Source organism: Chelon labrosus, assembly GCF_963514085.1.
Source record: "Chelon labrosus genome assembly, chromosome: 10".
Lineage (NCBI taxonomy): Eukaryota > Metazoa > Chordata > Actinopteri > Mugiliformes > Mugilidae > Chelon > Chelon labrosus.
Genome location: NC_140360.1, coordinates 29,842,213 through 29,867,541, shown reverse-complemented (window position 1 = coordinate 29,867,541; position 25,329 = coordinate 29,842,213). Strand labels below are relative to the sequence as shown.

Below are 25,329 nucleotides of genomic sequence, written 5' to 3'. Positions count from 1 at the left end.
GCAAAACTGCGTCTCTCGTCGAATAGAAATGACGTGACAAGCATGCGACAGGACCGGAAAAACAAGTAAACAACATGTCGAGCTCCGCGATGGAGGTTCAACAGGCCCTAGCCGCAATAATTTGTATCCAAGTGGTTGTTTTGGTTAATGTATTTCGCGCGCTAAGCGTGGAAAAGTAGAAGAAAAGTAAATACCTCTACGCAGGCACTATTGGGAGTGTTGCCACCTAGCCACCTGGCGGTATACTGCATCTATGTGTATGAAATTTCACACACTTTTGCGTTTCCGTTTGAACACAGATTTGTTTCAGAAACGCTCGTCTAAATGCGGAGTTAAAAGTGAAAACGAAACGCCACTTTTGCGCTTTTGGTTCAGATAGTTTCCGTGTAAAGGTAGCCTGAAATTGTTTTGTGGAAGAACAGAAAAGAAGATAAATCGAGGACAATCTCTTATCACAAAGTTGGTAACCTGATGGAGCTTTGGTCAGCCCGCCCTGTATGTAGTTTTACCCTGTGTAGATCAGTGTTTCAAGTATTGAAGCACATTCCGTATGTTTTGTTCTGCCCACACATATTTGTGCTGTCAGTGAAAAGCATGGTGTCTTAGTGTAAATGCTAATGATAAGACGTTTGAATGTATTTAAAGGGTTTTTAGAAAGCATCCTATATTTATGGAAGGTAATTGGCTTTGAGAGTTTTTAATTGACAGAAGCCGTTTGTGTTTGGTTTAGTGGAATGAGGAATGGTACGGTTGGGAAGAAAGCATTAACTCCCTGATCATTTAAAAGCATATGAACAAAGAAGGAGGTGGCCATATACAAAGACAATGGCGAAAGAATGTTTGAGGGTCTTCAACATTTGCAGTGTCCCAAAAAAAGGGCATAGACCTTACTGTTCATCTATATGTTTGCTGTAAACTAAATTCAGTCAACTGAGCATTCTGAGGAATATTTAGATAAGCATGTTAGCAAGGTCATGTACAGTAGCTAACATGAGCTAACAGCTAACATGTCGCTCTGAGCAGTTCCTCGCAGTAACATGAAATAATAACTGAGATTATTTCAATCTTAGTCTTTTTGAAACTTCATTATTATTATTAGCCAGATTGTTGAAGGGTGCACTTAGATTGGATGGATTGCTAGCTGCTATGTTCTCAGCATTGGAACAAACAAAGGAATGCCATTTTGACAAGACTTTTGGAATACCAGTGGCATGATTTTAATTATGACATTTTAGTTTTAAATCACCACTGACTGTAAATACGTAACAATTCTGCAGCTGCAATCTTTAAAAAGTAGTCATATCATAGTAATAATTACAATAAAAATGTTTATGTATGCTTTGCCATTTGATATGTAATCAAGAGAGTATAACTTAAATAACTGTCTCAGTGCGGCATGTGTTGTGTGTAGTTTTAAATAGAACCTAGTAAGGTGCAAGGTTCCAGATAGAACAGCTCTTCAAAGCCATCTGAATTGGCCCGGGCAGTCAGTTTTGGCTTGGTAAAGAAGCCTTTCCACTCTGTCACAGGAAAGAAATGTGAGGGAAGCACTGCTGAAGAGGAAGCTAAAAGTCAGCATGTGATGCATTTAACCCGACTTTCTCATGTTAATTTTTCTTTCTTAAAACTTATCAAAACAAACCTCAACCAAACCACAAATTCTATGTATCTTGATAGTTTCACAAGAAGTTTGTCATTTCTAGCCTTCATAAGAAGCTGTGTACATTCCTAGTAGAAAGGAATCTTTACAAATGTACGATGTCTGAAGCACTGCAAGTTAATGTGGAATAATAAATGCTGGAAGGAAAACATTAAAACTTTTTTTTTTAGCCCTAAAAATCACAGAAAAAAAAATAAAAAAGAGGCCTTAAACTGTTACAAAAACACATAAACCAAGCTACGTTTCATTATCTTTTCATAAACCACATTCACATTTCAAAAGTGGACCCTTTAGCTTCACTGTTTTCACTGCGGACTAAAAAACAAAAATTAGACAATATTGTACCACTTTCTTCTGCACAACAAAATTAGCCTTCATTTCAGATGGCACACTTTATAATAATTCAGAAAAGAGGAGAAGTCTAGAAAACAAAATCAAGAAGCTGTAAAGCACGTTGTGCCTCTATCGTCTGCTACCACAGCACGAGGCGGACCACAGACATAACTTATGTTTCACCTAAATCAGCTGACCAGGCCTTGATGTATTTGGTTTCTCTAAAACAAACACAAAAGCACTGTAGGTTGGTTGGCTCATAGGCAGCTCCCAGACACCACGTGTCTTTTTAGAGCCATGGATGTAACTCACAATAGCCCCAAGACCTCATGAAATATAGAAAGTGTCTGTAATATATATATTGTTTTGCCATTTACCTGTTTTTAAACTCTCACTTTCAGTCACTAAGCATGACAACATTTTCATCATAGCACATTTCATCTAACAAAAAGAAGTCTCTTTGCACTAAACAACATTCAAAGTAAAACATGGCACAGGACGACTTTTTCCTTGTGTTTTCATAGTGTTTCATTTTGGAAATATCAAATCCTCTTCCTCCTTATCTTTTGTACATGAAATGGAAAACATTAAATTTTTCCAAACCTTTTTATGTTTTAAAAACAAAAGGTTTGTATTTATATATCTATATATATTCATATATCCTTTTCTGTCTTTTGATTTAGCTTTGTTGTGCAAATTCAGCAGTAACACAAGTGGCACAGCACAGTTGAGAGTAGGCAGCTGGGAGGGGAAAAAAATCAAATGCAATAAATCAAATGCAGAATTATGAAACTGCCAGCGTCCTTTGTTAGAATACAGTGGAGTTCTTGTTGATAGTCAAAGTCAGTATTGATGAGGAGTTTCCCTACAAAGTCCATCCTCCTGGTTTCCCTGCAGTGGTAGCAGCTTGTTGCAAAGCATCCATTCTGCTTTAAACAACACACTGAATCTCTACCTGCTCTGTTTCTGCTGCTCCGCAGCTGTCCCTGACTTCTGACCTCCCTGTGGAGGATAGCAACAGAAAAGACAAATTCCTGACAGGGATCAAGTATCACATTATTATCCTGGATTTTCACTGGTTCATAGTCTGAACCGTAGCCTTGGCTGTGGAAAGATACAACCTGCCAGCTTGCACCTTTCCTTTCAGCTCCAGCTAGATGAGTTCTTGGTCACCACTGCACATGTAACTGTCCTGATTGTGGCCAAACTAGCCAACAGCTGATGTGACGAGAGCCTTGATGAAAATTGACGCTCTCCTGAGGTCCATATTGGCTGAGGCTGGAGGTGCATTTGAATTTGGTTGTTCATTGTAGGGTTGGTGGCTCAGAGAAGAAGAACGAAGAAAAAAAACAAAAAACAAAAACAAACAAAAAACAAAAAAACAAAGGCAACCCAGCTGATAGGGCCAAAGCATCAAACTCTGCTGCAGCTGCTGGGTGGCCTTGCAGTCTTTTTCCACTGCTGTCGGTTGTTGTTCGTTAGGGTGAAGATGACAGACTTCAGATGTTGAGGGTCAAAATGTCACGGGCCGTAAAAGGTTGTTAGGGAAGGCGTGTTGGTTAGCTAGTTCTCTGCTGGCTGAGGTGTATGACTTGCCAGTCCTCAGCTAGCCAAGGCCATGGTGTCAATCACCTGCTCCAACTTGCCATGTAGCCGCTGTCTGCGCGTCTGGTCATCCTTTTGTAATGCTGAGAGGATCTGGACAAGAAGGAGGAAGAAGATTACAACACACCACCACACCGCAATCACTTCCTTTGAACTTGTGCCCCTTGTATGTGAACATGTGTTAGGCACCTATGGGGACTGTGCAGCTGCCTACATCTGGATATGGAGGGACGGAGAGGAAGAAGAAGGGGATGTTCTTTCACTTAAAGGCATGGAACCTTTAAGGAAGAGGAGGGTGCACCTTATAGATATAAGGCTAATTTCTAAAAATAGGGGAATAACACAAAGACACATGACATAATCAAAACTAGCCTGACACCTGTCCCTTAAATGTAAAGCTATTGCCAGCTGTCCATTATCATAGCACAAACACGTGGAATTGTGGTGGTGGGGGGGGGGGGGGGCGATAACAACAAGAGTTGTGTTACGTTTTTTTCCCTCCCCTTGCTGGTTGATGCAAAACACTTTATTTTTTTTAGATTAAACCAGATGTAAATAAGAATTGTGATATTTCAAATGAAGCTTTTAATAATTTTCTCGATTGCTTTAGACATTATTTCTTTTATAATGCTCATATTTACTTGCTGGAGTCCCCTGTTGAGCTCATGTCTTAATGCTCATCCTAAGGGTGATAATACCTTCTAGCCTGTACTAATGTCAACTTGTTTTGATTGAATAAAAATGTCGTCATGTATTAGTCAAGACAAGTAAAGGGAGGGGACGCAGAGCACACCCCTCTTCCATGTAATCACAACATCCTTCCTTTCTATTTGACTTGATTTCATATCCAAGGGGAGCTCACCTCATCCTTGTATTTGATGATGTAGGAGTAGATCTCATGCAGCGCGGACATGCTGTTGAACTGGCTGAGGTGCAGACGGGACTGCTCTGCAAGATAGGCACTCATGTCCTGATCACTGATGGCTGGCATGCGGGAGATATCCGAGTAATACCTAGAGGGAGAGGTCAAAAGTTTTATGCATCAACCCATTCGTATTTTATCTAAAGTTTTATGTGACCGCCTAGAGGTTGTCAAATATTCTGGATGCAAACAGCAGCAGCCAGTGGTCAGACTCTCACGTCTCACTGGAGGACTGATGCAGTTTAATATGCTGGACATGTCCACGCTCAGTATTTAAAGTCTGGTTGAATACACCTGTAGACATTTTAATATATTATTTAATATTTTCCTGTCAATGTATTATAAAAAAGTAGTGGTGGTCAAACATTTACAGTTTCTCCATAAAAACAACAACAACAAAAAAACATACAAAAGCTGTCACTTGCCAGTTCATTAGGTACACAAATGCATTCTAATGTAACAGTGGTAATTCAACTGTATGAGCATTTTGGACTGGGTAACTTGTGGTAATGTTAAACGAGATTGAAATCAAAAGTAATTACTATTAGATTAAAAAGAGGTTGTCAAAATAACGTGTTGAAACGTGTTGATACAACACAATACAATTCAGTAGTAGCACAAAAAAACACACACGCTAAATCAGCAACTCTCTTAGTTGAATACCATAACCTTTATGAAGCTAAGCTAAGATTTAGTGCATGACTGTTATATTAGAATGCTTTTTTTTACTAGTGTACCTCATGAACTGGCAAGAGTGTCTAGTCCACTGTCAGAGCAACACCAAGCTTAATATTATCGATTTAGTGTTGCTGCATCAAAGTCCATTGAACGCAAGGCAGGCAACAGTATAGTATATTAAGCATATCCCAGTACTGAGCTGTATTGAACCTGTATGCAGGATCCATATCTCAGCTATCTCAAGGTTTACTGCAGCGGGCCAGACTGGGATAGCGATTAGGTTATAAGGCATAATAGAAACAAGGTTCAACTGCACCCAGGTAATGCACTCCTATAAATCCTTATCTCACATGACCTCAAATGCTCTCTGGACGCTGGAGGACTTCTGCAGCACATTCTGTGCTGGACCATATTGCAGGATGGGTTAGTTTGATTGTCTGCTCTTGTGATTCAGCAGAAGGGTAAAGGGTAAAATACACAATGAGCATGTAATTTGCTATTTGACTATAATACTATATAGTTAGTTATAGTCTTTTACATGAGCATGAGTGTTAAACTACAAAAGCAAGGGGATGTTTTGTCTTGGAACTGAATTTATGTGAAGCTGAAATTTTCTGCACTCGGTATATAGTGCATTTTATATTAATAAGCCTGGAGCAATACAGTTGTAATCACGGCACATGATTTCTTTGCTATAATTTAATCCAAATATGTACTCTGTGCTTTAAATGTCAGCACCAGTAATGTTGTTATAATCTTACAGCTGTTTTTAGCTCAGCAGTTTAATAGTGTAATTAACTTTGATCTTAACACTCACTCACACAACCTCATTTGTCTTCTCCCTTACAGCTGCTCACAAGGATCGTTAGATTTAGCATTTAGTCCATGGCCTGTGTGGTGTTCTTCAGTCAAATGCAGTGGATTTGAATGTCAGGTGCTTTGAGTCCAGCCGACTTACCTCTCTACCCAGTTCTTGTAGTTAGGAATGTCCTTAGCATAGAGAAGCTTGTTAGAAGGCGAGTCTTTTCCTAGTTTGTGTTCTGATGTTGAACAGGAGTCCATGAATGTCTGCGCCACAACAGACAGACAGGCGTCGGTGATGCTGTTCTTATGGATGTCGAAGACAAACTGCGGGTTCTTGATCACGTTCACCCAGAACCGCAGAGGAAGACTGGAGAGGGCAAGAGAATATATGTAAGGGTTTGTTTTTGTTGTTGTTTTTTTTTTACACAAAGATGGAACCACAAGCTGTTCTTCAGTTGCTTCTGTGCATTAAAGCTGTCTTTTTCAAAGTTTTAAATTGTATTTAAATCTTCCATGTTGCTGCTTCCCCTTCAGTTTCCAGTCCATGGTGTCCATGTGCTGTACATTAATGAGTTAGATATAGTGTGATGTCTCACTTTGAGCTAGTTCAACTGGCTACAGTAAAACATTGTTTAGCATGTCATCGCATGCTGTGGAATACACACACGATGACGTCTCCAACAATCCATCGACTAATTAATTTAGTAGCTGACTAATTCATTTAGTAGCCGACTAATTCATTAAGTAGCTGACTAGTCATTGCATCCCTAAAAGTGAAGTTACCTGAAGAACTCTAGTGCTGGAGGTGAATTTCACTGCGCTGTACAGGGTTCCATCTTAAACACTGCATCCAGTTGTCAGTGGCAACAGGTAAAAACGGAGCAACTCGGTCACTTACCAGTTGCTCTTCCAGGTATGTCGTACGTCGTAGTCTGTGATGGAGTGTTTGTCAGCCTGCTCGTCCAGAAAATCGAACATGTACTTGATGGCCAGTGGCAGCGCACTGCCTCTGTGGGCTGTGCTGAAGATGGTCTCAAACAGGTCATCCACAAACTTTTGTAGTGTACCCTGAATATAAGAATGAGGATGGAGAAATAAAAAAAGACAGATGTAAGGAATGTGATTTTATAGTCATACTGAGAAAGTAAAGCTTGTTATTTCCGTTAACCATTTCCTATTGTGTTTTAGTTAGCTTGTCCTACATATACAAAAATAGCAAATCAAACACAATTGAAATTATACATATGTATAATATAATATGTTCAATCATCTTTTGTAGTTGCATTGGTTTGTTTTTATCACTCATATTAGTTTTGTATTTGTTGCCACTCAATCTACCCTAAATCCAACCTTTCAAAACCAAAATCACTAATATGGCACTTCAGTCTCAAATCAACCTATTAACTGGAAGAACATCTTGTGGAATCTCAAAACACAGAGAGTGAATACATTATTAGTTTCCCAGAGTTGTGTGACAGGATCAAACCATTTCTAGCCCCTTGTGTTCATGTCACCTGAATGTACACATCTTTAGTATGATGGCCCCAGTAGGAATCCCACTGATAACTTTGGCTGGTGCTGGTTCTGTCTTCCCACTGAGCTCTGCAAAATCACAAAAGGGAACCACAGCCCCTGAATTTGGATGGTGTTTTTCTCCAATCACAATGCTTCAGCATAATTACATCAAATGTAGCTAAATCAATTTCCCTAACAACACATTTGTTTCCCCGACTTTTCCATCTGGCAGAATTTATTAGTCAGGAAATGTTTAGGGATTGTGTTTAGTCAGCCACTGTGAAATGGAACAGGAATGATTTCTACACCAGTTGTGGATGAAAGTACTAATATCTGCATAGACAAGACACTCGTGCAGATGAGCACAGAAAGACAGACAAGGACAAGATGGGCTTCTCAGTTGCACTATATCTGCTTTTTTTTTTTTATCTTGCATGGACACGTCTTCGATTGCTCAACAAATTACCTGTCTCCTGATACCTCCTATATCTTCCTCCCTGCACTCTGCACCACAAGTCCACCTTTTATTAATCAGTTTTTTTCTTATTACCTGTGGAAATTGAAAAGCTGCCTCGCTTGTAACTGTTGCCCCTTGCTATATTTTCCTCCCCCTCTTACAATTAGGGAAGAGAAGGTGAACTGAGAGACATTGAATGAGAGAAGGAAAGACAGCCAGACTGGCTCATACTGTAAGACTTCAGTACGGAGGAATGGTTATAAATCTGTTCATGCATGTAGGTATGTACATTGTTTTATATACAATCTTGCAATCTCACCCAGCATCATGCCTCACTGCTCTACTGGCTACAGGTAGAATCCTGCCAGAATTTGAGAGGGTCCATCATACAGATGTATAAAAAGCTAAAACTAGACGTATCTCATGGGCCGAGTAACAGGCTAGTCTCATAAATAACTTTCCTATCCTATATACATTGTCCAGGGTGTACCCCGCCTCTTGCCCGATGACAGCTGAGATAGGCTCCAGCCCCCCGCGACCCTTCACAGGACAAGCAGTTACAGAAGATGAATGAATAAAAAAACAGTAAGGTAAACAGTAATAAAGAAGGTCCTCAACCCGTCAGCAGGACCAGTATCTGCTCCATTGTGCAAGGAGGAACAGGATGACCAGAGTCCAACAGAATGACGTCCAGCAGGCCACTGCTGTGAATGTCTCAGAAACAGACTTAATGAGGTGACCCCCAGAATTGTCAGGTCTGTCACTGGTGCCCTGTGCTTTTTACAGATGAGAGCAGGTTCACCCTAGGCACATGTAACAGATGTAAAAGGGCTGACTGTAACATTGTCCATGAACTCAGTGATGTCTTAGTCCACATGCACATTTGTATATACTTTGTAATGTTCTATTTTCAGTTTTTTGTTCCTTAAAAGTGTCTTGTACTTGCATGTCATGCTGCTCACCAGGAACAAATGAAGTTTTCTGAATTTGAATCTGGGAGGAGATACAACAGGACGCCATCTGTTGTCTTAACAAAAGAATGCCCTGACATTGTTAGATATGCATGCAAGCATGTGGGGGGCATACAAACTACTGAGTTTTGAGGACTAGTGTGCCTCATCATTTTTTTTTTCACTTCAATTTTCAGGATTTCTTTGAATTCAGCACCCTGTAGGTTGAAATTTTTTATTTCCACCAAATGTCGCATCAGGGTGGCACAGTTTGGTTAAAACCTTTTACCTCACGGTTTCAGTATAGATAACCAGCATTATTTTTCTTTTTCCTATTGAAATCTGATGTGTTTTCGAAGTGTTCCTTTAATTTTTCGAGCAGTAAATATGATCCCCAAAACAAGACTCTGACTTCTTAAACCAATGATACCAGCACAGCAAGACACTTTCTTTCCAATAGTGTACCTCAGGAATTGGTGATTAGTCCCCTGCTGTTCTCTATTGATCATTATTATTTAGGTCAGCATAGGCCTGGAAGCCCACAAATTTTTGGTGTCTCTGAGAACAAGCGTCTCTGATTGGTTGGAAGACTATCCAAACACCCCTCAAGGAAACTGCACTGTTGCCCCAACCAATATATTAAGGAGGCACCCCATCACTCCGACGCCCCCCCCTTGAAGGACAAGTTTATTTTATTTAATATTATTTTCTATATAGCGCCAGATCACAACAGAAGTCAGTAAAGGTTACCTTTCCTATAGAACAGGTGTATACCTTGTTCTTTTATTAAATAAACTAAACAGCCTTATGTTATTTATCTTATTTACAGCATGTCATTATTGTCTCTACATGATAGCGTGTTTATAATTCTCTCTGTATTGCGAACGGTGCCTCGATGCGTGCACACACACACACACACACACACACAGATGAGCACACACACTCCCACCAGCAGACCTTGCGTCGGGAAATATGCCGGACGTCCCCATCCCAACTCTATATGTATCCATAAATGTATGTATGTGAATAATTTAGGATCATTATCACTCCGAGTTTTGATAATGTGATTTAATACAAATTCTGACCCCTTAAGGATCTACAGACACTATGTATTAGATGTTTTCTTTATCATTAAATAGGTGGGTGGATAACTCAGTCTTAAAGAGCTGATAATGCTGCAAAGATTCTGTTAGTCTGAGTCTCATTGGTGAGTTTTATAGTCCCCCAGTGGTTTAAGAGGTTTATCAACCCTGACTGGAATCAACCTTTGAAAAACGTCGGTGTAGTGATGTCCTGTCTTACTTTTGTAGCTAGAAGCCTGGTCAGGTAGATCTCTGAGACCATCTTGCTTCCTCTGTCGCCCTCTCTCTGGTCTGAGTGGTCGTGGTTCTTCACCAGATGCCACAGTTTGGTTCCACTCTCCAGATCGGGTGTGATCATAGGTGTTCGGGATCGTAGGCTGTCTGGACTACTGGCTGTCCTCAGCATACTCTCTAAACAGAGAACACAAAAGGCCAGTGTTCCTTGTTAATGACTGTTTTAACTGGTCGACTGTCACCTTTTTTCTATCATGTGAGTCTGTTTTATTATTTATCGTGTAAGTGTCAAACACAATTACAGCAAAGATATTAAATATCTGACACTGTTCCATTTAAGACAGGTAGGAGAAGGAACCAAGGAGGTGATGTGCTCATCTTGGCTGATGTTGTTTCGGTGGTAGAAAGCAGGAATGAACAGAAGGCAGAAGGCGGTGGAGAGGCGAAAAAGAGTGATGCATGTTTTAATAGCTTTATGCTTAGTGAAAGGACAGAGAGGATGACAGGAAGAGGGGGACAGGTGGGCTGAATGGCCAGAGAGAAAAAAAAATAAAGGTTGGGAGAGAAAGTGAGGGTTGAAATGGAGAGTAATGGACGAGCATGGAATAGAAAAGTGAAAGAGGCTGAGTGGTGTGATGTCTCGCTGAGTGGCTTTACTTCGAAAGTCACTGTGACCGTAGGTGGCCAACATTTCTGTCTCTTTAATAACCCCCTTCTAAAAGCACACACCACCGTGGTCACAATTAAACTAACACATTATTTTTAATTTTATATATATATATATATATATATATATATATATATATATATATATATATATATATATATATATATATATTTATATTATATTATATTATATTATATTTTAGCACTGAGACATAATTCATTTAAAGAAAACATTTGTTTTCAAAAATGTAATTTCTTTTATATGGCAAAAAATTCAATGTCATTGGATTTACAAGACATCAGTGGCAATGATTATGAAGGCTAAAATCCACTCGTTATAAGATAAGGATTCAGTTTGTTTTTCAATTATAGAGTAATATATCTTTTAAATAGTTGATTGTTTCAATGGAATACACCATAGTGTTAGTTGACTGCTAGGTCCTCTCTCTCTCTCTCTCTCTCTCTCTCTCTCTCTCTCTCTCTCTCTCTCTCTCTCTCTCCCACTCTGTCAGCTGGGGATCGAGCTGTCTGCTTTAATGTGTGTCATTTATGGACTGCTCCAAAATAGTCTTGAAATAGCCTTGGCCTGTGCTGATGGCAGTGGATAAAAAGGATTGCCATTCACTCAGAGGGAGGTTAAAAAAAAAAAAAGAGCCCAATCATGAGCACAACAAACAAAGGCAAAGAGTGGATGAAATAGAGTTAGAGGGTGCAGGGGAAGGTGGGCAGTAAGAGAAATGGGAATCACTGAGAATGATTCAAAGAGGATCAAGTCAGAACGAGAATGGGAGTATACCGTATCTGCTGAGGCTCTTGGTGAAGGTGGAGGAGTTGGAGATGTTATAGGCAGAGTTCTGCTTTGGCACCAGGGCGATCACTGAGCCATCCGTTACCTGCATAGCAAACACACACAGACAAACACACACCAAAACCCTCACTGAATCTGTCTCAGTTGCTGGCTCCTGCTTGTATCTATGCATTTACTTATTTTTTTTGTCCCTGTGTACCTGATAGTGAGCCAGTGTATTGAGTCTTTTCCAGTCATTGTCGATCTTAGTTGTGACATCTTCATCCTGCAGGATGATCCTGGCCATCCGACCTTGACGCCATTCTTTGAAAAGAGGGAACGCAGGTTGAGAGCCAAGCGCATGAAAAACTCTATGTATGTGTCTCTGTGTGTCTATAACTGATGTTCTAGTGAAATATCTGGTAGAGAGCTCGATTATTATTTCTGTTATTTCTACTTATAGTTCAGTTTTCATGATTGTATACAACTGTGCACAACTTGCCTTTTTTCTGTATTTGATGTTGTTCGAGGTGGTTAATATAATGCTGGTGTATGTTCAAATGTTGAGATGTGACATCACGATGACCGACAGTTGCCATTGACAACAACTCCATGAAACGCAGCAGGAATGCGAGGGTAGGACATGGAGCAGAATCATCAAAATAACAGTTTCTCAGTATCGGCGGGTCATCAATAAAGCGACTCCACTCTCAGATAGTAATGAGCAGACTCTGGCTCCAAACTCATAAGATGGTGGCGCTGTATCTCCAGAATTCTAGTCTCAGTGTCACCCATGGGCAGAAATGGAGACACATCATCCATTTTTTTCTACAGTTTATGGTCTAGCAGTCTTTCAATTATCTACATGATTTAGTTAGGAGATGATGGCGACCACAAAAGGTTGGTTGAATGAGAGTAAACTTTTCTGTAATCTGCTCGATGCACAAGCTCTTCACTGCAATATTTATTGTCGAGATTATGTTTAAGGGAAGCACAGTGGTGTGGTGTTTAGGACTGATGCCTCACAGCAAGAAGGTTCAGGGTCTGAATCCATCGACTGGGGCCTTTTTGTGTGGAGTTTGCTTGTTTGCTTGTGTGGCTTCCTCCCACCGTTCGAGACAGGTTCGTTAATTGATGATTCTAAATTGGCTGTAGGTGTGAGTATGAATAGTTGTCTGTCCCTCTGTGTTAGCCCTGTGATGGACTGGCGACCTGTCCAAGGTGTACCCCACCTCTTGCCCAATGACAGCTGGGATAGGCTCAAAAAAATGAAAAATAGCAGAAGGTGTTGACCTGTCCTCCAAATTCCATAGTTCCTGATCAGAACTGATCAAGTATCTGTGGAATGCACTGGAACAAGCCTGATCCCTCTCCTCAACCCATTGGACTCAAAGGCCCCCATTAACAACATGCTGTTGCCAGATACCACAGACACACTCAGAAGGCCCATGTCCTTTCTCTGATGAGTCACAAGCGTTTGGCATCAAAAGGGAGACCTACATAATGTTAGGTCATAATGTTATGCCTGATCTGTGTACCTGTGTACTAATATGCATGTTCATACAGAACTGTATGTCTTACCCAGGTCCATATCAGAAGCCTTTGGTCTTTGTGAATAGGGGCTGCCTTTGTACACAGCATCGAGCAGCTTCTCTTTAACCTGAGTGATGGTGTCACAGTTCAAACACTTGACCGTTACCTCTGGGGCATTCTCATTCTCTGGGTTTACACAATGCAGCGTCTGGAAAAACAGGGGGAACAAAGGGGAATGGAAACAGATAAAACAAGTGGGTCTTATTCAGGGATACTACAAGGACGTTGCCAACTAGTGACATGTTTCAATGGTGGTTTAGGAGCTTTTGATAGTACCTGACAGCATTTTCACACCGAGCTGGTTTGCAGCACCTGTTTTTAAAACTCGCACATTTTCCTAATATGTTTGAACTGTCAGTGTACATAATAGTCACACTCAGGTGTAGACCAAAGCAACTGTAGCAGATCCTGTTGACTGGGAGATAGTCTGTGTGTTTCTAATTCAAACCTGAAGTGCTTTGTTTGGAGAGACAAAGTGGTTAGCACTGGGTAAGAGATGCTGAGCTTCATTGCCAGATCACGCTCTCACTAACACCAAACACAACAAGCACCGAAGGCAAGTTTATCATGGAAGAAATTATCCTCAACTGACTGATAATAATAATAATAATAATAATAATAATACATTTTATTTATAAGCGCCTTTCAAGACTCACAAGGACACTATAAAGGAAAGGGTGTCTCCCACCTCAAATGTGAACAAGGTTTAACAACTCATCAAGTGATTTAGACCAAAGCAGACAAGACAAGCCTTGAGAGCAAGTCAACTGACCAGTGTTTTGTAGTCAATCTGTTGCCTGATTAGTTTGTCCTCACTCAGGGAGTAGCGGGCTTCTCCTGTGATGGCGTCTATGGGTCCCTTCTCCATCTGCTGCTTGATGGCACAGTAGAGCATGAACAGAGGCTCCCCCGCACACTCCTGGTGAGAGAGAGAGAGAAAGCAGAAACAAAGGAGTTACTTTGTCTGCAGTTCCAACAAAGAGTGATTTTCCTTTCTCTGGCTCTTTTATTTGAGTAATTATTAAATTCCTGAAGACTGAAAACCACAGGACTAAAAGCAAAGATGAAAAACCTGCCCACATTTTTTTTTTATTTTTGCGTATAATGCAGTAAAGATGTGTTTAAATACAGCATTTAATTAACACAGTGACTCAGTCTAAAGACAGTTTATGAAAGTGTTCAGATAACTCCGGGGCATGGCCCTGAAAAGATCTGCCAGGCCAGTCACATTAGGCGTGCTTCATGGGGTGACAGACAGAAAAGCATCAGCAACCTCTGTGGAGTTGAATTTATATACAGCAAAATGGCGGTGATTGGTTGTAGGACTATCCAGTTCCATACAAGGTAATTTCTTTTATCTGAATGTATAAATAAAAATCCAAATGATCTTCAAAATCTTGAAGGAGAGAAAAAATACAAGAAAATACTTGTAGCCACACATCTTAACAAAAAGTGAAATGTGGGATTATTTTCAAGAACTATGATTAATTATTTGTGTAAATGGACAGAAAATACTACTTAACATATTACCTAATACTTCATTCTGAAAGTCAGAAAAAATTGTGAAAAATAACATATTGTGTTGCCAAAGTGTTGTCTCGTGTAGAAATGTTTCTTTCTCACTAGCTTGATAAGTCTCTGTGGGTCCAATAAAATAGTATCGCATATTTTACATCTAATTTCCCCAGACGTTGCAGTTTTCTCTGCCACAGTGAGCAGTCTGAGGTGATAAATCCAGTGCAGCAGCTGCTTTTCACTTTCTCCTCTTTTTATATGTGTCCGCACACTCCTCTTGTATATTCTGCCTTTGACCAGGTATGCCTTAAAATGTTGCATTAAAATTATGAGTGCAACTTTTATCACTTTACACAATGCAAAATATCAGTGTGTGGTCAATGGAGTTTTGACTGTTTACTGGCAGAAATGTTCCCCTATTGTTAAATTAGTTATTGATGATGACACTTCTGGGGGTTTATTCCTATCCTATAAGAGTTAAAGGGGTAGAAAGGCCAGCATTTCTTTTTTTCCTTTTATTTTTATATCTGAATGTGAATGTGTGAAATATGTGAAAAAAAAACCAACACTTTTGCGATCAGACCTTACAGTCTGTTCAAAATCATGTCTGAAAATGCAGCAGATGCAGCTGTGTTATGCCAACATCTCTCTTTCTGGAGACAGAAAACTGCGTTACATAAATCTTTTCAGTGCTTTGATGGTTGTGCTTATGTGACCAGACACAGATGTTATAAATATGTTTTCCACTCTCCCCTCCATCAAAGACCCTTGCCAATCAATAGTGTCATTAGCCATCACTCGACCCCAAGAAAAACTCTCCCAACTGAAGTAGCAGCACTCTAGAGAGAGAGAGAGAGTGAGAGAGAGAGAGAGAGAGAGAGAGAGAGAGAGAGAGAGAGAGAGGAAACATCACGGCCGATACGCCTCCTGACGAGAGTTTAATGATCAGCTGCACCGTGCTCGGGGAGGTACTTCAGACTGTGTGTGCTGGAGATGCACAAGGTCCAGATGAGAATGGGGAAAGTACTAATCTGTCTGTCTCACCTTCAAGCACACTCAACGACTCGCTTTTTCTTTATAACACACACATTCCTCCTTTTTTCTCTTCTCTTCCTGTAACATTAATCGTCAATCCCTTACCGTTCTCATCTTTCTCTTTTACTTCTTCTTCTCCTCTCTCTTCTCTTATATTCTCACATCGCGTACGTAGCTTGCTCTCCCTGCAGCTACTTCCTTACACCTGTTGATTTTCTTTTCTTTTGCTACATACAAATGGAAATCATGAGCTTGTGGTTACAACAAGCAAAATTTGCTTGCAGTTGTTACAACATCGCTGCTAGGCAACCGTTGCCCACCACATCTGGGCTTTTTGTACCATTTTATGCATGTTTACTGAATGTTCTTGAATGAATCTTTAACACTTTTGAAAACTTGAGAATCTCTATTTCTTTCCATTTATCTATTCTGTTGTATCCTTCCATTTGTAGATCTTGGGACTTATTTATTTTTCATTTGTTCCTAATGATCTCTTTAAATAAAACACCTTGCTGCTTCCAGTCATCTGTTGATTTTTCTTTTCTTTTGCTGCATTCAAATGGATGTCACGAGCTTGTGTGCACAAACCTCTTGGTGTTTAAGTGGCAACATTGGCCAGAAGTCGTGACAACACCGCTGCTTTGCATCCAGGAGCCACATCTGGGTTAATGCTTGTGATAAGCAAGCAAATGGCCAAGTAATTGAATGTAGAGGCATAACTAAAAGACTAAATTACAATATATTAGCTTACCATCCACATCAACCTCTGAGCTAACTGAAAATGTCCACTAACGAGACTGTGAATACCACAAGTGGAATATGTTCACATGAACTTTTCTTGTGAATATGGTAAACAAGACCTTATTTAAATGCAGCATTTGCCCATACCTTGCTTTTGCTTCTTTAAGTCCTGCCTCCTTATTTGCTCTCCTCTCCTTTCCCACATCCTAACTCCTAATTGTCATGTCCCTCTCTATTCATCTTCCCTCTCCCCCGCCACCTCCGGTTCCCTCCTCTAACCCCTTCCTCTGCTTACACTCTCCCCTCCCTCATTCCACTGCCTGTTGCCTTAAGAAGCTCGTTAGCATCTGGGCCAATTAGGTGGGCGGCTGCTAATGAGGCAGAGCGAGCATGCATTATAGTCTTATGTTTTTGCCTCAGCTCTCTACCTTGGTTGCTTGGCCGCTGCATGCTTGTCTACGAAAATTGCCTTTGCTCCGCACACTGGCACACTTCATTAAGGCTGTCTAATTGTATGCTGACATTTACATTTTAAGGATATAATGATGGGTCTTGCTACACACAGCGGAAGATGCTCAGATTACTACGCTGCAACCCATCAGTGGAACGTATTAGTCAGCGATGCATACACCGATCAGGCATAACATTATGACCAACTTCCTAATAGTGTGTAGGTCTCCCTTGTGCCTCCATACTTAATTAGTTTGAGATCTAGAGAATTTGGAGGCCAGGTCAACACACACAAGATGGTCAATGTTTTTTAATTCTCCAGTCATGTTATGCCTGATTAGTGTAAGTCAGGAATGCTATTTATTATTTTCTGGCTAGAGACATAGAAAAGTAAAGGGAATCACTCATCAATTTTGATGAATTGTGATACAATGAGATTACTTTTACAGCTATAATCATGTTATGTATGCAATATAAACATTAATATGAGGGAATGATATCCAATTTAATACCGGAAGATGGCTGAAGATGTTAAAAGTGTGCCCAAACTCCCTACTGCTTACTGTGTGACTAGAATAATTATCACACAGCACTCCTAATGTAGTTAGGAATATAATGGCACATAAGGACAACTTCCAGGCGTACAATGTGTAATTAAAGTGTGGAGAGGAGCAGTGAAACCACTGAGAAGGAAGAGAGAAACATCGGGATACATTGCCATGCTTACGTTTGAGACAGGGAGATACAGGAAGAGAGGATGAGGGACAGAAGGGGTGGGTGGAAGGGCGGAGGGATGAAGTTAAGAGTTGGACCACCCTACATGACATCCCACAACCTTAAGGAAGAGAGCAGACTTACAGCGGGGTAATGACAATGGAAACGCCACAGATGAAACACAGATCAGAGGATGACAAAATATGAGCTAAAGGAACAATACAAAGATCAGTGAAGGGGACATGTCTGCTATAAGAGCAAAACAAGGAGACAAAAAGACATTAATAAAGCAGGGAAGACAAGAAACCCTGCCGCTCCAAGGCTGATCTACTGTATGATTTACTGATCTACTGCATGTATACTGCACCGTTAAGTCAAGACAATGTGCAGACGAACAGAAAACCTTTTAATAACCACAGCAGAGAAATCGTTATCACCTTGAGGGATGATTTTTCTTTTACTCTTATCTTTAACTCTTGCCAAAGCAGTCATTGTGTTGCACTAACTTCTCTGAAGAGTCATGCTATCGGGCAGTTATATTTACTGACTAACGTCAGACTACTTTATTTTTATGGCTCTGGTTTTTGTTTCCCTGAATTTGATTTTCTCTATAAATCTATAAATTTTTTCAATGAAGCAGACACAGTATTGGCCCATTATCCAAAACCTATAGGCCTTCATGGTCCTTGTCAGCTGTACATGGTGTCTTTTTTTTTGTTGTTGTTTTTTTTGTTTGTTTGTTTGTTTTATTTTCATTTTACTGACCTGTTGCTTTCCTCTGGCATAATGGAATCAGCTAATGGTCTAAAAATGATTCATCTTAATATTAGAAGCCTCTGAAACATGGTTACATAATAATATCAGTAATGACGAAATTAAAATTGATAATTTTGTTTTGTACAGAGCTGATAGGGCTTCTAGGGGAGGTGGGATGGCCACTTAATTGCTGCAAATCTTGTTTCTGAATGTGTTACTCCTACTGTTGAACCAATTCATTTTGAATGTATCTTTATCAACAGTATTCTTCATGACAACAAACATTTAACCATCGGCAACATTTATAGGCCCCAATCTGCTCCAAGTGGCTCTACAATGGGTATTTTGTTTACTATCAACTCTCTCAATATACACAATGAAATGATAATCCTTGGAGACCAACATTAATTGGCTTCATCGTTCCTCTTCCAATGATCGCAATTTATATAGCAGTGTGAACTTAACACAGCTGATTAATGAACCTACCAGAGTTGGTATTCGCTCTTCTTCTTTGCTAGATTGGATACTTGTCACTAACCCAGAACGAATTATTAAATCTGGTGTTATGTCTGAGTTCCTAGAGCTTTCTCATAATTTTCATAATCTTAAACAGTTTTGGAATCAGTTGAAACTTATTCTCAACAAAACTAATAAAAGCAACATTAACCAGATTCGTTTTAATAATCAAATTATCTCTGATCCACCACTCATTTCCCAGGCTTTTAACCAACATTTCTCATCCATCTGTGGTTCCCAACTCAACAATTTTCATAACACAGCTTATTCCCAAATCCCCGTTCTTACAAATACCTCTTTTTCCTTTAGCAAAATCCTTCCCATTGATGTTTTTCACGCCATACGTGGGCTTAAACATAGCTCTAGTCCTGGCCCTGATGGCTTAGATGTCAAATTTCTTATAATAGCTGCAGATGTTTTAATGTACCCCCTTGCAGAACTATTCAATCTTTCATTATCTACTTGCTCAGTTCCTTCGATCTGGAAATGTGCCAGAGTTACTCCCCTTTTCAAAGCTGGAGATCCAACTGATATGAATAACTATCGTCCAATCTCTATCATTTGTTCTGTTGCAAAAATTTTTGAGAAACTCATCTTTATTCAAATATCACAGGCTTTAGATCCAAGTCAGGCTTTTGATCCAAGCATTCCACTACTACAGCTCCCTTAAAATTCACTAACGATGTGTTCTCCTTCTTTGATAAAGGCCAACTCACCGGTGCAATATTTATTGATCTCTCCAAAGCTTTTGATACGGTTGACCTCTATCTCCTCTTTGACAAGCTTTATTCTAGTCATTCATTAATTCATCTTCTGTAACCGCTTGTTCCTGTTAAGGTTCGCAGGGTCTGCTGGAGCCTATCCCAGCTGTCATCGGGCCAGAGGCGGGGTACACCCTGGACAGGTCGCCAGTCCATCGTAGGGCTAACACAGAGAGACAGACAACCATTCACACTCACACTCACACCTATGGCCAATTTAGAATCACCAATTGACCTAATGAGCATTTCTTTGGACAGTGGGAGGAAGCCGGAGTACCCGGAGAGAACCCACAGAGACACAGGGAGAACATGCAAACTCCACACAGTTTTTTCACAATATGCTCTCTACTGGTTTAATTCATATCTTCATAACAGGCGTATGTTGCTTTTCAGGGTTTTCAGTCTGATTATTTAATTGTTGAAAAGGGTGTTCCGCAAGGTTCCACCTTAGGTCCGCTTCTTTTTTTCCATTTTCATTAATGACTTGCCAAGTATATGTTCCCAATGTTCTGTTCATCTGTATGCTGATGATACTGTTATTGATACTTCTCACACTGATTTATCTCTAATCCAGAATACTTTACAGTCAGACTTTAATTTGGTTCAAAAATGTTTTTTCAATAACAAACTTGTACTTAATACGAAGAAAACTGCAAGCATGTTATTTCATACTCGTTACAGTCACTTACATCCCCACAATTTGCAAATCAATTTTGATGATGGTTCACTTCTCGAGACTGTCAGCTTCTTCAAATATTTCAGACTTTGGCTTGACCCGGAACTTTCCTTCAAACTTCATATTGACTCTGTTGTTAAGAGAACCTATGGATGTCTCAGTCAACTGTATCGCTCTATTAAGTGTTTTACTTTTGATGTTAGACAAAGAATAATCACTCAACTTATTTTCCCTATCATTGATTATGCTGATATTGTTTATCAGAACACATTTGACAGTTATCTCAAACCTCTAAATATTGTTTATAATTCCCTATGTAGATTTATTTTGAGGTGTCCATTTAAAACTCATCACTGTTTCATGTACGAATCCCTTAATTGGCTGTATCTTAATAACAGAAGACAGTTTCACTGGCTCTCCACTACATCCTGCACCACCTAGACTGCAGGAACCTACGCACGGGTCCTATTTGTGGACTTCAGCTCTGCGTTCAACGCCATCGTCCCGGAGCTCCTCCACCAAAAACTGTCCCAGAACTGCCCCTCTCCACCTGTCAGTGGATTACCAGTTTCCTGACTGACAGGACGCAGCAAGTGAAACTGGGTAACTTCACATCCAGCACCCGGTCCCTCAGCACTGGCGCCCCCCAGGGATGTGTTCTCTCCCCACTGCCCCTTTACACCACTCACTGCACCTCAACGGACCCTTCTGTGAAACTCCTGAAGTTTGCAGATGACACCACCGTCATTGGACTCATCCGGGACGGCGACGAGTCTGCATACAGAAGGGAAGTGGAACAACTGGTCCTCTGGTGCAGTCAGAACCACCTGGAGCTAAACCCGCTCAAAACTGTGGAGATGACAGTGGACTTCAGGAAGTGTCCCCCATCAACCCCTCCTCTCACAATACTCAACAGGACAGTCCCCACAGTGGATTCATTCAGGTTCCTAGGGTCCACAATCGCACGGGACCTGAAGTGAACCTCCCACATAGACTCTGTAAGGAAGAAGGCCCAGCAGAGGCTGTACTTTCTGCGTCATCTCAGGAAGTTCAACCTGCCTCAGGAGCTGCTGATCATCTTCTACACTGCAATAGTCCAGTCTGTCCTGACCACGTCCATCACTGTCTGGTTTGGATCCGCCACCAGGCATGACAGGGACAGACTGCAGAGAACAGTCAGGTCTGCAGAGAGGATCATTGGTACCGATCTTCCCTCCATCCAGGACCTGTACCGGTCCTGGGTCGGGAAGCGGGCCAGGAAAATCACCACAGACCCCTCACACCCTGGTCACAATCTGTTTAGACTCCTCCCCTCGGGCCGGCGTTACAGAGCACTGTACGCCAAAACCACCCATCACAAGGACAGTTTCTTCCCCCGGGCTGTCGCTCTGTTGAACTCTGAGCAGTCACAGAGTGTGAGTCCATCCACATGAACAATAATCAATAATCTCTGCACTGTTGTATATACTCACTGTACAATAACCCTGGTTTGGTGTATATATTATCCTATATTTTATGTGTACAGATTGAGATTTATTTTATTTTATTTTATTTTTATTTTATTTCACTTATTTAAGTTGCTTCTGTACTAGAGAGAAAAGTTGCCGGAGTCAAATTCCTTGTATGTGTACATACTTGGCCATTAAAGCTGATTCTGATTCTGATTTGTTCATCTTTAAGTGTATTCACTCTCACTGTCCCTCCTATTTAAGTCAACTACCTGTTCCATTTAGTTCCTCTTATTCACTTAGACATATGCAATACCCCTCCTTTTCTATACCCAGAATTTTCAAAGAAATTGGTCGCAGGTCTTTTCAATATAAAGCTCCATTTGACTGGAATAATCTTCCTCCTCATTTGAGATCCATTACCTCCATTAACTGCTTTAGGTCATCTTTATTTTCTTTGGTCAGAACAACTTGCTCATGTTTTTAATTTGAGTACAATCTTCCAAAAATACATTTCAGTGTATTTTTTTTTTTAATGAACGAATGGATTAATTTATTTGTCTTTCTTTTTTTGTACTTATTGTTTTATGTAATATATGTTTGTATCTATGTTTTTATGTGTTACTGCACTCAGGACCCCCTCGAAAATGAGATGCTACATCTCAAGGTGCTATCCCTCAATAAATTCAAAGAGTCATATAAGCCAGAGGCCTTTACAGGAATTCTCTGACTCACAAGCTGTAGACACCTCCTACAGTACAAATTTGCTTCTAAAGGTACAGCAAACATACTGAATAAAGAACACAATCTTACCTTGAGGAACTTATACAAGAGGAATGTAAACCAGTTGGTCAGCATTTTCTCAGCAACAGACTCCGTTCTAAGAAGCACAGGAAGAGGAAGAAAGAAAAACACTTGAAAAGAGAAATTAAAAAGAAAAACAATTGGATGGAAACATTAACAACTTCTTTGAGAAACTAACTAAAAGGAATGTCCTGATAATATCCTGGAAAGATTCTAAGAAAGATCTCTACACTTTTCACCGTTTCTAAAAACACTAGATATCAAGGAATGCTCTCAGTGATAATCACAGATCATTTTAGGCTTGGAGTGTGGACATGCTGAGAGCATGTCATTTAAACAATTGTAATGGGCCTCAAGCTGATTTTTCCACAAAAAGCAGAGAAAAGCTCCAAAAAGATCGACATGTTTTCATAAAACACATGTTTCTCTTTACTTTTAATCATTGTGCTACCCCAGTTTATTTTGATACCACTTACACCCAGCTGGGAATGACTGAATTGTTGTATTTATAAAGCGCTTCACAGTCACAATGACACATCTACCCACTCGTTCACTCACACACATTCATACACCAGTGGCAAGCACTAGTCACTCCATTATCAATTTATTAGTGGAAAGTTATTCACAACTGTTGAATAGTCTCCTTGCTTCACATTTGTGCATATTCAACTGACCTGTAATGCTGTGGCTCAAAGACGTTTAATATATATTTACTTTAATGAAATGTGTTGAGAAAACCTGCTACTTTAATTTCCACAATCTGTTGCCACATGATGTAACAAGATGGAGATTGAGCCAGTGATCTACTGATGCCACAATATGAAAATCTTGTATTTACAGTATTTTGAATTGAAAATCTGTGGCGACATTCCCTCGCAAAATCACAAGCCGTGCACAGCAGATATCTGAGGGCAGACGGAGCCAGCACCCAGTTGACTGACACACCTGCAATAACTTCATCCCTCCATAGGTTCCTCCAAAGAGGACAAAACAGGAATCATATGTTTTGCAACTTTAACTAAACGATAAACAAAACATTATTTTTATTTTCCTTTTATTTCCAGAGAAAATTGCAAGAAGTGATAAAAGATAACAGACCCATAAAACAAAGCAACATGGTTCTGAAACACTACCCTTTGGATGTCATTGATACTGTCTTCTATGACTGTATAAAAGCTCCATAAAGCAGCCCAGATTTCTTTTTATTCTTGATTGATTTCCCAACACAAGTCTGGTCACACCCCCAATGAACTCTATAGGCAGATCTTTCATGCGTAATACTTTGGTATCAGTGGGACTCTGTCTGAGAGAATATATAAATTTCCCACAACTGTGAACTTACAGAAGATCTGAGCTTTAAGATCAGAGCTTTATGTTGCTTTGACATTTATTGTGCTGGGAAAAACTAGATAGATATCTATCTATCTATCGATTGTTTTATATCTGTTATTAACACCGCCATGTATATGTGTGTTAAAATATAAAAAAAGCAGAAAACTGGTACACCACAATTCCCCGTAGGTTAACATTGATTAAAAACAAGGATTTGTAGTTCATACGCTACCTCTGCTCTGCTGTATAGTACATTTTATGTGAATGATACATGTATCTGGTTCGGTTTCTTATTAGGGGTCCATGCAAACAAAGCTGCAGGATCACTATTGATTTTGTTGCAATTTTTATTCTTCTTCTTTGCCTTCGCCTAAATTTTCTGCTTAGCTAAAAGTGTCTGCCCAAGACAAACTGCAAAGGCGAAAGGCATCGAACCTGGCATTTCACTTTGCCGAGGTGTAAATACACATGTCTGCAGCTAGGTGGCGCTATAATAAGCCAATTCACATTTTGCCTCATATCTCGAGAACAAATTTCTTTCTCCCTCTGATTCCTCACATAGCCCTGGTTTTAATGGACTAGGCCTGCCATTTTTTTCCGCCATTTTGAAAAAAATTGCGCCTCAAAGCAAAATCTACTCCTCCTAGCCCGTTCATCCAATTCTCACTAAACTTGGCATGTATTATTTATGAACAAAGATAATGATAACGTTTCAAGCTTACAAAGTTAATGGCTAATTAATTTTTACGCCATGGCGCAGTATAACCCCAAAGCTAATATTTTGTGAATTATATACCCAACCTTAATCAAACTTCATATCATTGATAGTAATATGATTCTGTACAAGCATCCCAACTTTTGTAACCCTTGGTCTCTAGGGGGCACTACAAAAGCAACATTTCAATATCTCAAAAACTGCAATAGCTAACTTCATGAAATTTGGCATACACAATCTGTAAAATATTGTGTAGACGGCCATCAAGTTGTGTGACATTACGTCTACAGGGGGTGCTACAGGTGACACAGAAACATTTCATTTTTTATTATATAATATATATATATATATATACATATATATATATAAACAGCTGGATAGTCGAGCGGTCGAGGGCAGTGTTCGAAACCCGTTGGGGGCAAAATGCCAGTGAGGGCAAAAACACAACTGCATCTAGTGAGGATCTTTGGGCAAGATCCTTAATGTATCAGGCCTACCTCAGGAACATGAGAGTACAGACAAATGATAGAGTCACACCGGCTCGGACAGGTCAACAAGGTCCGCGTCAGGTGCTAGGGAA

General features: G+C 40.1%; 1 protein-coding gene across 1 annotated transcript; it reads right to left on the bottom strand.

Moving 5' to 3' along the window:
• Window positions 1-3,301: 3,301 nt before the first annotated feature.
• Window positions 3,302-24,787, bottom strand: LOC311494969 (plexin-A1-like; the record flags this gene model as incomplete). The annotated part of the gene is made up of 11 exons (XM_084554249.1): window positions 3,302-3,691; window positions 4,461-4,611; window positions 6,157-6,369; window positions 6,901-7,070; window positions 10,227-10,417; window positions 11,703-11,799; window positions 11,914-12,017; window positions 13,275-13,434; window positions 14,059-14,205; window positions 22,712-22,778; window positions 24,783-24,787. The coding sequence occupies 11 exons, from the start codon at window positions 24,785-24,787 to the stop codon at window positions 3,596-3,598; spliced, it is 1,401 nt and encodes a 466-aa protein (XP_084410375.1). The 3' UTR covers window positions 3,302-3,595.
• Window positions 24,788-25,329: the final 542 nt, after the last annotated feature.